This window comes from Eucyclogobius newberryi, unplaced genomic scaffold (assembly GCF_026437365.1).
Source record: "Eucyclogobius newberryi isolate DKJ021-1_F unplaced genomic scaffold, fEucNew1.0.hap1 SCAF_6, whole genome shotgun sequence".
Classification (NCBI taxonomy): Eukaryota; Metazoa; Chordata; class Actinopteri; order Gobiiformes; family Gobiidae; genus Eucyclogobius; species Eucyclogobius newberryi.
Genome location: NW_027316278.1, coordinates 17,504,798 through 17,519,758, shown reverse-complemented (window position 1 = coordinate 17,519,758; position 14,961 = coordinate 17,504,798). Strand labels below are relative to the sequence as shown.

The window sequence follows — 14,961 nt, the reverse complement described above, 5'->3', positions numbered from 1 at the left end:
CACCTCTCAAGCCCTATACTGCCAACCACTGTATGATTTTATAAAGAGGTTTGGAAAATATGTTGTTTAAATATAAACCTTAGACCTTACCTGACTTGACTCTGACTAGTTCTAGTGACTTGAACTTGGACTCTGACTTAAACAAAGGACTGCAACGTACTTTAGGCCTTGTGAGAGCATCAGGTATTTAAGATCAGACCAATGAAAATCGATATACAAAGAACTAAGATGAGTGCTGTCAAACAGTTAAGTTATTTGTTTTTTACTTTTAAGAGAGTCACACATGATCAAATAAACAGTTGTAATTGATATCGGTCTTCCACTTCCTCTTTCCTTCATAGACCAACTCTCCAACATACTTGAACCACTCCACTTGTGACAGGAGAGCTCAATGATTTGCAGAGCTCAATGATTCTTATCTGTACTTTATGTACTCTGGTGCAAGTACCGGTAGAACAAAAAATACCATAGTCAAAAAAGAATGCATTATAAAAACAGAACTTTGTGGGGGAAACAATCAAACCACTGATTATTACAAACACAAACTATTTTCACAAGTTACACCTGATTTCAGATTTGTATCATTTTGCTCGATTGACCTATTCAAATATGGTTGATAATATAGGTAAGAACTAATTAGAGATTGAGTGAGTTGCGAAACATTTCCTCAACATATAGTATTTTGTAGAATGTGAATGTATTTCTGCTTATTGACTCAAGTTGACTGGGAAGCCAGGCCACGTCCTGTTCTCTTGAGCGTATTTCCTCTCGCTACTGTTACTGCGTTGTTTATCCTGTGTTTCTTCCTCTGCGCACTCAGTTCACACGTACATTCATAAGAGCCATACACAACACATCTACTACACTTCAAACGTTTGACCTTTGCACTGAACTTTACACTTGCTGGTTCCATTTGGAAAAGTCTTCAGTCTTCACTTTCTCATCACCAGCGTCATACCTGACTTCTCTTTCCGGGCACTGCAGGATGTATATCTGCTTTTTCTATTATGGAAATGCTAACTTTGTGATGATAATATTAGCTACATCCCTTGTTTACCTGATGGTGAAAACCTAACTATTGTTGTGTATATTTACAGCCATGGGTGGTTTCCTAAATAACACTGTGAAAAGCCTTGGAATTATAAATAAACATGCTTTAGGCCTTTCTACAGCTAATTTAATTTCAGTTTGACTTAAACATTAGCAAAGGAAGACAAATATTGTACTTTCTATTTTTAATCTTTATTTTTGACCTATAATACTTTGTGTTTGTTTGTTAGTTACAGTAGCAGCTAAACAACTGATATAGAGTATCTATTGACATTGCGAAGCACTGAACCCTGAACAAAAGGTCCACGAGCACAGTGCAGTATTATATCTTTAGCAATGCAAGATTGGACTAAAGTCATGGTGGAGGTCTGCTCTGCAGCTTACATTTTTTCTTTTTCTTTTTTCTTAAGATAAATATTGTTCATTAGTCTAAAAGTCAGCAATACCAACTGCTGTCAAACACAAAATGAGTGATTTTGTTTCAATATCCTTCCCCGCAGACTATTTGTCTTCGTGACTCAACATGAATAAAGTGCAGGGGCTGTGGGAGCGGTGCTTTCCTCTGGCACCTGATTATGTTGAGTCACAGATCCTTCTCTGAGCCCATTTTATTTCTTTATTTTATATATTTCTTTTTTTCTGTATTTTTGCAATCACACTGAAATGTTTCTTTAACTGTTTTAGTTGAGGTTTAAGTGTCAGACAAATATGACATGTAAAATGACCTACAATAATAATGCATTAGCTTTATATAGAGTTGACAGAAGTGACTGACAGAAGTGAGGCAGCCAATTTGCACCATTGGCTCCTCCGACCTCCACCAATCACTCACGAACACACCAAATTCATACACAGCCAAGGTGGGCGAAATGTCACGCCTAAGGACACAGTTGGCACTAGAGCCACTGCGGCTCCTGGTATTGCCATCAGGCCCTCTTCCAAGCCATAGTTAATGTGACAAGATCAGGCACTGACAGGTTGGTTTGGGCAAAAGTGCAGAAACAACATACGCCTGTTCAATTTGTAACCAGCTCTTTTTGTACTTTTTGAGACTTCAAAAAATATATAAATTATACACATTTTTTGTCATATTTTTAAAGCAACATTCTTAGTCTTATTGTAATTCAATACATCTTCTACCTCCACACTGAACAAATTTCTTCCCAATCTTGATTTTATTCACGCAGTGTCATTATCCTGGCTGTCCTGCTTGTCACACCAGGTTTAGGATGTTTGCCATTGACTTGTTGTACATGGAAGATTTTTTAGGGCACGCTGCATGAATTAGTCTGTGTTTGCCGTTCTCTCTGTGGGGCAGTTCAGACCTGATTCTGGGCATGCTATTAGTCCCTGTAATAAAGGCCAGATTGTGGGAAAACTTGTTGTTAATGTGACCCGGCTGTGGCTCGCTGACAGACATTCCCACCAGCGCTCCCCCTTAGCGTAGCAGACTCTTTACTTTGCATTATTTTCCCTGGAGAGCTTTAATAGCCTTCTATCTTGCTCTTGACGGGATTCAGTGTCTCCATTTTCTATTCAAGGGCAGAAAGTACCAAAATGTCGACTCTTCCGTCATGGGTGACAAAAGCTTTTTACTGTGTAGATCAATTCATAGGCTCAGGTTTTAGATCCCCTATCCATTCTTGGTTGATGTTAGCAGGCATATTTACCCCATTACGATGGTCTGACATGATCTTAAAAGGCGATGATTGGAATCATTGTTATCTTTGAGAATGAGGGTGAAGTGTCATCACACTAAAAATATGTAGTGCATCATGGTAAAGTGCTTTTTGTCACTGTGGACTTGCTTGTACTTGCTTTAACAGGACATACCTGGACTGGCTCCTTAAGGTCTGAAACTTCAGTGGCAGAAATTATAACAAAAGACAGATTGTAAATAAAGCAATGTTGCCTCTAGTTACTCACATGTGAACATAATTCGCTTTTCTTGTATTTCATTTTTGCTTCAGCTTACAGGCTTTCAGCCATAGTTCTTATTTTAGATGTGATTATTGTGTGATTATTACTATTTGGCTGACAAGGCAGGTGACCCCTCTCCTGACTGCATACGTAAGAACTCTTATTTTGAAGGGTCACTGCACTCTGTTTACAATCACCAAATATTCATCAATTCAGATCATCATGCTTTCATACCATTTTGAGTCTAAGCATACAATTAACTATAAGTGTAACAGGCATTTTAGCCTCCACTAAACCCCTAATGATCTTAATGATAATCACTATAAACTATGGTAGAAGTATATTACGATAATAAAATCACATTATTGAGGGTCTAGTGTTCCACTACACTAAAGAGTTCTAGAATTCTGCCAAGACAGTAGAGGGCAGCACTGTACCTGTGAGGGGAAAACATGTCAACTTTGTCACAGAATTATAAACTATTGTTTTTTTTGTTTATCGTGATGTGTAAGTATCCATGTGTATTCAGACATTTGTATTATCACTACTACCATGATGTGGTTTTTCAGGGTTTGTTAACGTTGCACGGTGCACCCTCAGTCTTTTTGGTTACATCCAGAAGTGACAAGGGACAAATTCAGACACATAATGCTCTGATTGTCCCTGGGCTCATAGAATATGTGCTGGGCAAACAGGGCATAACCAGCCAGTGAGGCTTGTAGTAGAGCTACAGCGGAGCAGAGGCACAGGCAGCCCTCACAGCGGGACAGTATGCTCCAGGATAATCAGCCCAATAAAAGTGCATCTGCCTCTGCAATGCCGTGTCCCGGGGCGAGTCGGGGACATGCTGTACTGTTGTCTTTTTTATTTAGAGTTGTTCTCCACTTGGTCAACTACTTTACAGAAGGGGCACCATGTACTTGGTAAAATAATATTATCTTTAATGGTCATTGTTGTGTGTTGTGTGGTGTTGTGTGGTGTTGTGTGGTGTGTAAATAGAGCTCAAATCCCTTACGGAATTTGTTGAAACAACTTTATTAAAGTAGACAGAAATGAGAGTACTGCCTTACTTTGATGCATTAATCATTCATCTAGAGACTTGTATCTTCATGGGAAATTTTACTGTTTTCCCCTGAATTGCTTGAAGTATGGAAATTATCTACACCAAAGTAATATTCTTAAGCACACACATTTTTAGCTACTACACTACTTAAATAGAACTCACTGGCAATATACTACGCAGAAACATGTTAGAGAAGTAGTAAGGGTAATGCACGAGAATGGTGATGGTGGCAAAACAAGTGCTAGCAAATGTTAAAGTGTTATAACCATATTTTGAGGACTTTTGGGGGAAATAAAGCAAATAGAGTTAGAAAACATGGACTTTAAACCTGTCACATGTTTTGCATTACAGTCTGCTCAAATACATTTTTTCCTAAATTACATGTTCAGTATGTAATAGGTCTTAAATGTAAATGTGGTTGTTGTTGGCTAAGGAAGAACACATTCTGGCAGAACAAAATGTAATAGAGTTTTTAGTGCACTGTGCCTTGGGAGCAGAGAGGAGCAATAAGCTCATAGTGTGTGGGCAGAAAAAGGCTAACCTCAGGATGAGCCTCAGTCAAATCACTTTCCATTTCATATTAACAGCCCTCTGTGAGCTCAGTATAGACTAGAAGATGCTGGTATCACATCTTATAACATGAAGAATTGGCATCATTTTAGTTGTAACTCACAAAATAGATAATATAAGATATTTAGAAGGTTATTTGAAAGCATTAGTTTGGGGTAAAATAGTTAGGTTTTAATACTGTCACTAGAATAGTCACTACTAATGCAATGATATCTAAGGCTCAGTTTTCACTGACTAACTTAACTTTTTACTTAAAATGAATGATATCACTTACTTACTTATTTACATTCTTATTGTACATTTTTGGAGTACTTTATCCATTTCTTTAACAGCACCACATGAACAGTAACACCACTCTTGGTTGAACTTTCCCTGTGCACTTGCTGCTTTCCGAGTGTCTTCCTGTCCTCTGCAGGCCCTGCATCTTGTCAGTGGTCTCTGTGGACTTGTAAGTTGCACCTGACCGCTCCTCCCATCTGCCTGAACCCATCTGTCACCAGCTTGTCCCCTATTTGGAGCAGCCCACCTCCACCCCTCCGTCCTCTGCATGCGAACAGGCCCCGGATCTCGCCTGGGAGGAAGTGGAATGTTTTTATTGGGAAGTCTGGGATTAGTCGACTACTTCATGATTTTTATTCCATCCCTCGGTAGCTGCACAAAAAGGAAGCCCCAGCTTTAACTTACATAAGTGTCTCTTTGGCATTTTTCTAAATGGGCGGTAGATATAATTGTGACACAGTTACCTGCAGATTACTCATTGTGGTCACTTATATTATATTCTAACAATGTGAAGACTAGAAACTTTACTGTGGAAAATGCAGGTAATCAATGAAAAGCAAATGAGGGCAGTTAGTACTATTGCTGTTTATTGTCTTTTAACATAATCTGTCTTAAAATTGCACAAATCTAATAAAGGTTTGGTCTCGAGCTGCTGCGACTGCCTCTACTATCGGCCAATCAGTTGCATGTAGGGAAAGCTGTGCACCTGGAAAAAGTAGAGCAGACACAGGAAGAACATGCAAACTCCACACACATCAGGTATTTGTTCCAGTAATCAAACCCAAAACCTTCTGGCTGTACATTTTTTTTTCTCCAAATTTCAAGTTGAAGTAGAAGTCACTAGTGTTGAGTTAGAGAGAAGTGTAAATCAATGAATGTACTCTTCAAGGAGCAAAGGTTAGTCAAAGTCCAAGTGAAGTCATCAATCTGTCATATTGATCAAGGATATTCATTTTCTATTTGTTGTCCATCAAGTGTTCCTCACAAGCTTGTCGCCATATAGACATTATTGCACTGATTGGAATGGAAAATTGATCAGCCGAACGGTTGCAGAGCAGTCAGTGCTCTCGCCTCACAGCAAGGAGGTCCTGGGAGTGGAGCCTTTCAGTGTGGAGTTTGCATGTTCTCTCTGTGTCCAGGTTTTCTTCTGGTGCTCCGGTTTCCTCTACTACTAAAAACATGTACAATAGGCTCTTCCCCTCTGAGGCCTGGACTCCCCTGAAAAACGAGATGCTACATCTCAGTGGGATTTTCCTGGTTGAATAAGGGTAAATAAATTTAAAAAAAATCTAATTTAGCCTTGACAACGTTTAAGAAATTGAGATGTTTCACTTGAGGTTTTAACTGCCATTAGGTTTGTATTGCCCTAAGGGGAGGAGTGTTAGATTGGTCCTGCCCTAAGGGAGGGGTTATGGCCTGAAAAGTGCTCTGGGTTTGTTTAGTTGCTAGACTAGTTACATTCGTTGGTTGCCTGATTTTATTTCTGCTTTGACCAAGGTTGAGGAGACGCCAAGTTTTCTCACAAACCACCGTTTCTGTTCAAAAGAGGATTTTTTGTTTTGTTTTTTAAACATATGTATTTATGTATGTACGTACGTATGTATTTATTTATTTAATTTAGATTTTGGCATTTTTTTTAACAATCAACCTGTAATTGTATAAATGTAAGATCATAGGTTCAATGCCATACAGTGGAACATTCCAGGCCAAGAAATAGCATCTCCATAGAGACAAGTAGGTTTCAGAGTGCTCTTTATTATTATCCCTTATTAACCCGATCCTAAGTCATTCTAAATGGGATGGCCTCAAAGTACCTTACAACAGAAAAGGTCCACCTGGAACACTCATCACACTATATGTTCCTGTCTGAGTTGTCTCTTCCAGGAGAAACTTCCTGTATTTTTTGTAACTGTTTGCTGGCAAGTGAGATGTATTTGTATAGCACAACACAAAGTGCTTCACAGAACTTTTTTTTTTTAATGCATAAATCACATGACAATATAAAATCACATTATAAACACATACAGTATAAACATAAAAACATTTTTAAAATAGTATTTTAAAAGAGAAAAAGAAAACGTTCCACAATGTTTTTTTCTTCTATATCATATATCTATATCATTCACTTAAAAACATATTCATAATGTTTAAATTATTAATATTATTATACCTTCTTTAACGATCAGCCATTTTGATTATCGCGATATTATCATTAATTGCAATTATTTTGACCATGAAAATCTTGACATGAAATATCAATACTGCACCATGTCCTATATAAGATATTGTAGTTTCATGGACAAAACATTAAATAATGCACTGATTCTGGTATTCAAAGGTCATACAAAAGAAATTAGAAAAACTAAATCATATCCAAAGGTTCAAATGAACTCCTAACAACTCACATTTGGAAGAGTAACCAAAACCTTAACTTGAGTAAGAGTAATGTTACACTGTAAAATAGTTTAGTTCAGTAGGAGTAAAAGTAATATTTTTTGAAAGGTGAAAAGTAAATGTGACTACCCACCACCCACCCATTAGTATCTGAGTATTATAAAAAGAATATGTTATATATATATAAATATGCTCTGAAGCATCAGACACATTTAAAGCAAAACATATGCTGTAAATGCAAAATATTGACCAAAGGGTGAAGGTAGTTATTTTAAAGGATTTAATTTTGTTTTTGTTTTTTGTAAAATACTCTTACTTGCTCCTGACCTGTAATGACTCAGGAGTGGTGTAGTTGACCCGTATTCACAGCTCAAAGTTGTGTTAACCTTTTAAGACAAAAGACTGTGACGTGATAGCTTTTGCTTATCTAGGGTGGATCTGAATGTCATGTTGCTTTATTCATCTGAAATAAAGTGTGTCACCAAGGCATTTCAGCAATTCAAACTGCAGAGTGAGGGAGAATTCATCGCTATAAAACTAAAGTTCAGGCTGGCTACACATTGACTGGCACCTCTTCTACAAATTGCTGGACTTGAGCAACAGCAACTATTTTGGTAACCGTGGATTTCAATGGTGTAAAAATCCATAATCTTTTAAAGTGTGCCTTTGAGTATGTCAAGGTTTAACTGAATGAATATCTCTGTGGGCTAAATGTCAAAGTCTTTTTCCCCTGGAACAATAAAGGCTGCAATGTGACGCTTGCTTTCCTGTCACTGACGTCATTTTTCCTTGATCAACAAGAAGAGAAATTCAACACCTTGTTCAGCTTTTCAAGATGGCAAACGTGGCAGGCCTTTTTCTTGAGGGGCAGTTAGTTTGTATGGAGTCAATTGAGCAGGAATATAATGACTACATCTAAAGTCATTTAGCCTGTCATGACAGGTCAGAACAAGAACACAGATGCTCAGGGTGTGATCCAATAAGTTATATGTTCTGCTAGTGGGGGGGAGAAAAGTATCAACAGAGAAAGTGAGTCAGGCAACCAAAGGCTGCGGAGGTAGCAAGAATCCCAAACCATAGTAATGAGTGTAGCTCAGATGTGCCTCAGAGCACGGCAGAAGGCGGCAGAAGTGCCTTGGAGCTCCGGATTCATTTTGTTGCAGTCCCTTTTCACCGGACATCGCTGCCCCAGTTTTTTCCTTTAGGGTTATCATAGAAAACATTCAAGTTAGTCATCTGGACACTGTTTTGGGGGGAAAAAAAGCCCAGACATTTCAACTTTCATCCAAAAGTCACTCAACCTGAGTTTTAAGACTAGTTCCGCAGATTGAGAATTACTTTGGAATGAAAGTTGAAATGTCTTTTTCAAAGTCTCCAAATGACAACACTTGAATTTTTCTCTACGATGGAACACTCCTGGACAAATTAAGGATTACACCATCCTGTATGGTTAGTTTTTAAGTGAACTTATGGTCCCCCAAGGTCCACTTTTATTGCCAGTGACTACAAGAGCAAAGCAGTATTCTGCTCTTTATGTGAGTTGCACTCCCTCTCCACAAGAAATGTATATTTTTATTTACCCCTATCACCGCCCACTGCTCTTTACTTACCTGTGATTATTTTTAAAATTCTGATCTGGATCAGTGCCATATTTCAACAATTAAAAACATGCAACTAAAAATCTGCTATTTGATACGGTAAAATGCCGCTATGAAGAACCTAGTTTTTAACAATGAAGTTAATATACCAGTAGTAAATTCTTGTTATTCCCATTGAAAACATAAAGTTAAAAACACAACAACAATACAATCTTATCTTTTTCTTCTCTTTATTCCCTTTTTCTTTTATGTTCTTCAACTTCAAAGATTCCCAGTACATGCAAATGTCCTCAGTACAAAATCCACGAAAATAAGTGTTGCGAAGGTGAAACCTCAGCCTCTGCAGCACAATGGAGACATCCTTGGAGATGGTCTGTTGTTTAGCTGCAGTTGTCAGGGAGTCCTCCACAGTTAAGGAAAGAGGAGTAGGCCTATTTGCTTTGGCCGTGAATGGAAGCTCTAATCAGAGATTTGTGACATGTGAACACACTGTTTATCCACTTCAACACCCACTCATGCTCTATAGTCTTCCTCACCTTTTACCCCACACTAATCATTCTGAACTGTATCATTCAGACAGTGTCTTGTTTATGCATTGAATTTATTAAGCAGGAAAATAATTGGAAAAAAATACAGAGAACCATAAAGAAATTAGTGAAAATATCTTAAGGTTCAAGGGTAATTTCTCTATTAATTTACAAATCCCCTTGATATATCCAAATATATATATCCAAAACTATTAATTGGCCCCTGTTTTACACAAGACATGTTCCAGTTTTGACCACTTTGATACCCACCATCAGTAAAGAGGGTGATATGGGGTTTATTTTGCCTAAAATACACTAAGGACTTTATTAAGGGATATGTTTGTGCCTCAATGCTAAAGCTTATTCTACCATTGAGACATAAGCATTAAAAAAAAAAAAAAAAAAAAATAACAGACTGAAATAAATGGTAAAAGTCTCAGTTTGCAACAATTATTCATCCCACAATTATATTTCCCATTTAAAATAAGTTAGCATTAGCTGTGAGAAGGGTATCTTAGCAACGGCTGTAGTGCAAAGAGCCCATTACTTCTTTATTTGGTTTGTCCTGAGACTCAATGTGGTACAGAATGGATCCACAGGTGGTTGCTACATCATGCTCCTTATCTGATCTCACAATCCTGTTATTGTAATGGAACACCGGTGAAAGCTGAATATTACACGGTATGAGACACTGGTGTCCACAATCCGTTCTTTATGTCTCCCCCAGGTGAAAATCTTTGGGGCAAGTGGAGGCTGGACGCAGGCTTAAGATGTGGAGAGAGACTGCCGAGGTAACCACTATGATAAGCAGCACATCTCATCACCGCATTGTTCATTGTGTTTCAAAATGCATAAAGTAATTACAGGACGATTCCATGGTGAGATTATAGAGTCGTATTTCAAGGATGTCAATAGTTCATTGTGAGGACATTTTGCCTGATGGTAGTTTTTTATTCATTTAAAATGGCTTGAATGGTAAAATAAACAGTATCATGGTGACATGCTATGGATTGATATCTAATAGAAATATAACAAAAATGAATACTTAAATAAAACTATCAAGATTTATTTTCTGTAGGACAAATGAGACAACACATACCCTTATCCTTAATGTGTGTAAGTTAGCATCATACGTGGGCTGTAGGGTGGGTCTGAACAATGACCAAACAGCAAGAATGTCTTACAGCAAGAAGGTCCAGGGTTTTACTGCAGAAATCGTGTACTGTTAAAAAAGTTAAGTTAGGATGAATATTAATACAGAGTAACTTCTACAGTTTCAAGGTTAAGAATTTGCCTTTCGTGGACAGCGAGCAATTTTCTCTCATTTTGCAATCATTTGTTCATTGCATTTAAGCCTGAAGATGAAATTAGTGGTCAAACTTAATGGAAAGTCACAGAAACGGCTGGAGCAAAATCATGGCTGTCTGTCAAATCTATTAAGTTGAAGTTTGAACAAAGCCAGATGCAGTGTGATGCTTGTCTGTTCAAAAGCAGTAGCAACTTAATTCTTATTGATAGGAAGGAAGACCTGTTTAGTTTCGTCCCGGACTGTCTTAAGGAAGCTCATGATGCTGGATCCGCCTGTGCCTGTCTCCTCCAGGGCTGTGGGTGCTTTGCTGATCATTTCCTCTTTCGTGGCCTTCTTGGACCGTAGCTGCCGGCCGCGGGCAGCAGGCACCGTTATATACCGACTCACCATGTTGATGTGGTAGTTTCTAAACGCTATTAGCTCGGTCACACAAAGCTGGAATTCCTGGTTTAGCTCTTCATCACATTGTTCTTGTACAAAATTCCTCAACGATGGCTGATTGGAGATGTCTTGGATCATTTGCTTGTGAGCAGGGGGCATGTAGTCCCTCATGCGTGTGAGAAAGGCACCTGCAGTACATAAGTATTATTAACCCATAATGTTAATAACTCAAATTGGGACATTATAAACCGTCTTACCAGCTTCTGCCGCATGTTCGATGCCAAAAAGTTCATCAAAAGAGTGGAGTATGCTGCTCTGTGCCGCACTCCCTCCAGAGAACTCCATGGGCTCAGGATGGACTCCTTCATATATTAGACCATTGGGCATGCTGAGATTGTCCTTCCAACTGTTGTGAAAGTAGAGAGACGATTCATCAGAAACATTGAGCTGTACAATGATTTTCAATGTTACTATGATTTTAGTGTTGGGATAGGATTACTGTGCCATTCACTGGAGCTATTAAATAACAAACTAAAAATATTCACGTCAAGTCTTTGTAACCCGATTCTCTGCATCCCTTAGTTGTTCCATATTGAGAAAGTGCGTCTGGTACAATTGCTTTTTGGTTGAAATTTCAAGGTGAGACAGACAACTGAAAGAAAATTAATCCGAGAAGTGACAAATTTGACCTGTTAACTTTCGTCTCAATAAAAGCTGACAGCGGCCAGGGTTTAAAAATATGCCGTTGGCGTCACAGTGAACATAATTGCCCAAGTCATTTTTCAAGGTTTTGGGGAAAATAGAACAAAATACTTTACAATTATGGTAGAGATCACTCACAGTAAGTATTTTTTGGCTGTAAAAAATATTTCTGATTGACAGAGGATAAAGCCACTGACACCAATAAATGAAGAGTAGAATGAGACAGAAAAATGACTAGGCCGTTTTGCAAGGAGGCCGCCAATATATAAATCATTCCAAACAGATGTACAGGCGCTAAAGTAACCATCATCTTAATGTTTGACTGGTTTGGAGATACACTGCACGCTTTCACACCCCTGCTGCAGTTATCATAGGGAGAATGCACTGGAGGAAATCACAAAATAGAACTCAAAAACTATAACGCACATCTCAGCCTCCTGTCATGTATACAATATCCTTCCAATTCACGTGACAAAGCCCATCTCATTCAGGCCTTTCCTCACATGAGCTGTGTCTCTGATGTGCTCATTCCTGATCCTGATTTCTCTGCAAACTGTACATCATTGCCTTTCTCACCACTGCCGTTTATAACATTACCCAGAAAGGTAGATCCTTATAACACCATAGAAAATGGAAGGCTCCACATACACTGTAAAGACACATATTTGTAGAAATGAAGGATAATACATACAAACACCGATCACTGATACTAATGGCATAGCAGTAAACCAACCATGCATGAGTTTGAGTGCCTCTGTCATGTTGTGTATAGACTTGCGGATGTCCTGCAGTGCTCGAGCTACAGCCGCAGTGTGCCCACAGCTCACTCCTCTGAACACTGTGGGAATGCTCTGCCGACACAAACATACACCGTTTAATCCCACAAAATGGATTTTTACAATGCATAAAATTCATAAAATATGGTGTACCTTGAGTGCTGGACAGGCCGCAAGTTCTGCCAAGAGAGTGACCATGAAGAAACCCCTCAAACTTTCTCCCCCCGGCAGCCTGACCACCAAATCCAAGTTCCTAAATAACATAAGAGTGTAACTATTACTATTACATACACTTAATTGATATAACTATTATTGAAATAGAAAATACAAAAATCACATACTCCATGTCAAAAGGCCTGTAATCAGAAGGACATAATACAGTTAGTACACACAGCTACAAACGTTGTTAGCAAATGAAACCGTGTGTATGGTCCTACCCTTCTGGATCCAGTTTCTTCCAGTTTGCCAAGACTGCATCAGCATGTATGAAGATGGGGGGAAGACCTAATGTCTGTGACACCTTCCAATATGGAAGAGCCAAGTTCCGTGGCAGCACCTTTAAAAATATATATATATTATCATTTTAGAAAGATGGCAGTCAACACAAGTTTGAGAAGCAGTCTGGTTTAGTGAGGCCTTATTGTCTAGATATTGTATGTCCTCTATGTCTCAGGTTGCCTATGGATATTGGTAACCTGAACAGTAGATATTGGGGAAAGCTGTGAAAATAAATCTTACAGTAGCCTCTGGTTTCATTGAACATAAGACAGAATCTATTGGAAAGTGGCTGTGAATCCACTTACATAAACGTTCTCTTTTTATTTATTTTATTTTGCAGACTAATCTATTTCAGCTGTTTTTGTTTCAATACCATCACAGTAAATAGCAGTATGAAAATAATCATCTATAGCCTATTCTTTACAATAGAAAAAGCTTCAGTTCGCCTGGACGAATGAGGGATTACACCGACATATTCTTTACAATGTTACGGCTGATAAGAAGTGCATTGCAACAGAGGTACTTTGACAGTGTTGTCCTCTCCCTCCTGCCAGACGTAGCTCATGGTTGTAGCGCCCAGAGCCAGGTGGGCGAGCCGCAGCTCCCTGTGTGTCTGCAGATACTGGCTGCTCAGCAGTGGCATCTGAACAAAGGAAACAGCACTGAACCTTCACACCAGGGTCAACTGTCCTTGTGAGTTTGTTGTCCTTACTTACCCTGCTCACACGAGAGCGCAGCTCATGTGAGTGCACCAGCTCTGGAAGGTGGAGGGCAATATCCATCCATGGCTGGTAGTAAGGGGGGAGCTCTGTCTAGAGATTATGTTAAAAATAGTTATGTATTTGAATTTCCATTGTCTTCTGGTGAGTTAAGATACTAAGTAAAGTAAACATGTTCTAACAAAGTATAGTTTTTTTAATTGATAATGTATATAACTATAATTTAATATATTCCCTATATCAAAAAACACAATGATAATAAAAACGTTTGCCCATTATTCAATCAAAAAACAGAATACGCTCATTTTGAGTTGCCAGATTCTAAATAAAATTGGTTGTAATGTGATATGAATTAATGAAATATGATAGATACGTACACTATCCCAGATACATGTGTGATTGTCATGCTGTCTATAAACCAGCTGGAGAAAATGTTACTATTAAACAGTTTTGCGCATTAAAGACGAATGAAAAAAAGCCTTTGTGCTGAGAAAAATATTACATTTTTTGGTCAAATCACTGATAGGGCAACATTACAAACAACACGATATGTAATAACAAGCATTTTTAGTAGTATAACTAGTACAATTAGCACTATGTGCTGCTTTCACGTATGAGACCTACCAAAGGCTCAAGCAGAATAAATCCCAGTTCTTCTGATACACAGTAGGAGTCCAGGCAAAAAGCTCTTGTTGAATCTTTGTCAGCTAAAGACATAGTTTAAGTTACACCGTGTAACTTTTCACCCAATCATGTGGGTTTGTGTGGTTGTTGTTTTTGGAGCGATTATAAGGCCTCAGACGCGTTCCGAGCGGGGCTTCTCTGCTCCGCTGTCAGGACGAGTCACGCGACCACAAACGACCCTGTCCCGTCTTTACCTGAGGTTCAGGTGAATACAAAGCCGCTTTTAGCGTTAATATATTTGTCTGTTTGTCATGGCCGAAGTCGAAGACTGTGTCGGAGGAAGAGAAAACGTGACAGGGACCGCACTAGTTCCCAGACGAGAGTAAATATCGGACAGATAAGAGAGAGATGGCCTTTGCTCTGGGCTGTCAGGAGCTGTGTTCGCATGGCCTGCTGTAAGTCAGACCTGTACCCAGGTCACAGGTTGGTTCTGGTCATTGTTTTATGGACAGAATTTCTAGGTGCAGTCATGGGTCGGAGGGTGTCCGGTT

The 14,961-nt window shown here is 38.8% G+C and overlaps 1 protein-coding gene across 3 annotated transcripts; it reads right to left on the bottom strand.

Annotated features, from left to right (window-relative positions):
- Positions 1–10,524: 10,524 nt before the first annotated feature.
- Positions 10,525–14,617, bottom strand: ido1 (indoleamine 2,3-dioxygenase 1). 3 transcript variants are annotated; one of them, XM_072433683.1, is made up of 10 exons: positions 14,411–14,510; positions 13,784–13,875; positions 13,591–13,710; positions 13,007–13,125; positions 12,911–12,925; positions 12,723–12,822; positions 12,527–12,644; positions 12,391–12,442; positions 11,349–11,497; positions 10,525–11,279 (listed from the first exon to the last, which is right to left on the bottom strand). In XM_072433683.1, exons 2-10 carry the CDS (start codon positions 13,847–13,849, stop codon positions 10,903–10,905), a joined length of 1,116 nt encoding a protein of 371 aa, XP_072289784.1. In that variant the 5' UTR covers positions 13,850–13,875; positions 14,411–14,510; the 3' UTR covers positions 10,525–10,902. The 3 variants fall into 3 exon arrangements, with proteins under 3 accessions (XP_072289784.1, XP_072289783.1, XP_072289782.1); XM_072433681.1 differs by having other exon boundaries at positions 10,535–11,279; positions 13,784–13,879; positions 14,411–14,617; XM_072433682.1 differs by lacking the exon at positions 12,911–12,925 and having other exon boundaries at positions 10,534–11,279; positions 13,784–13,879; positions 14,411–14,617.
- Between the last annotated feature and the right edge of the window lie 344 nt (positions 14,618–14,961).

Coding starts and splice junctions, on each gene's coding strand:
- ido1 (XM_072433681.1), bottom strand. CDS start 14,503: ATGTCTTTAGCTGACAAAGATTCAACAAGAGCTTTTTGCCTGGACTCC. Junction 13,880..14,410: donor TTATTCTGCTTGAGCCTTTG/GTAGGTCTCATA, acceptor CATAATCTCTAG/ACAGAGCTCCCCCCTTACTA. Junction 12,443..12,526: donor GGCACTCAAACTCATGCATG/GTTGGTTTACTG, acceptor GTGTCTTTACAG/TGTATGTGGAGCCTTCCATT.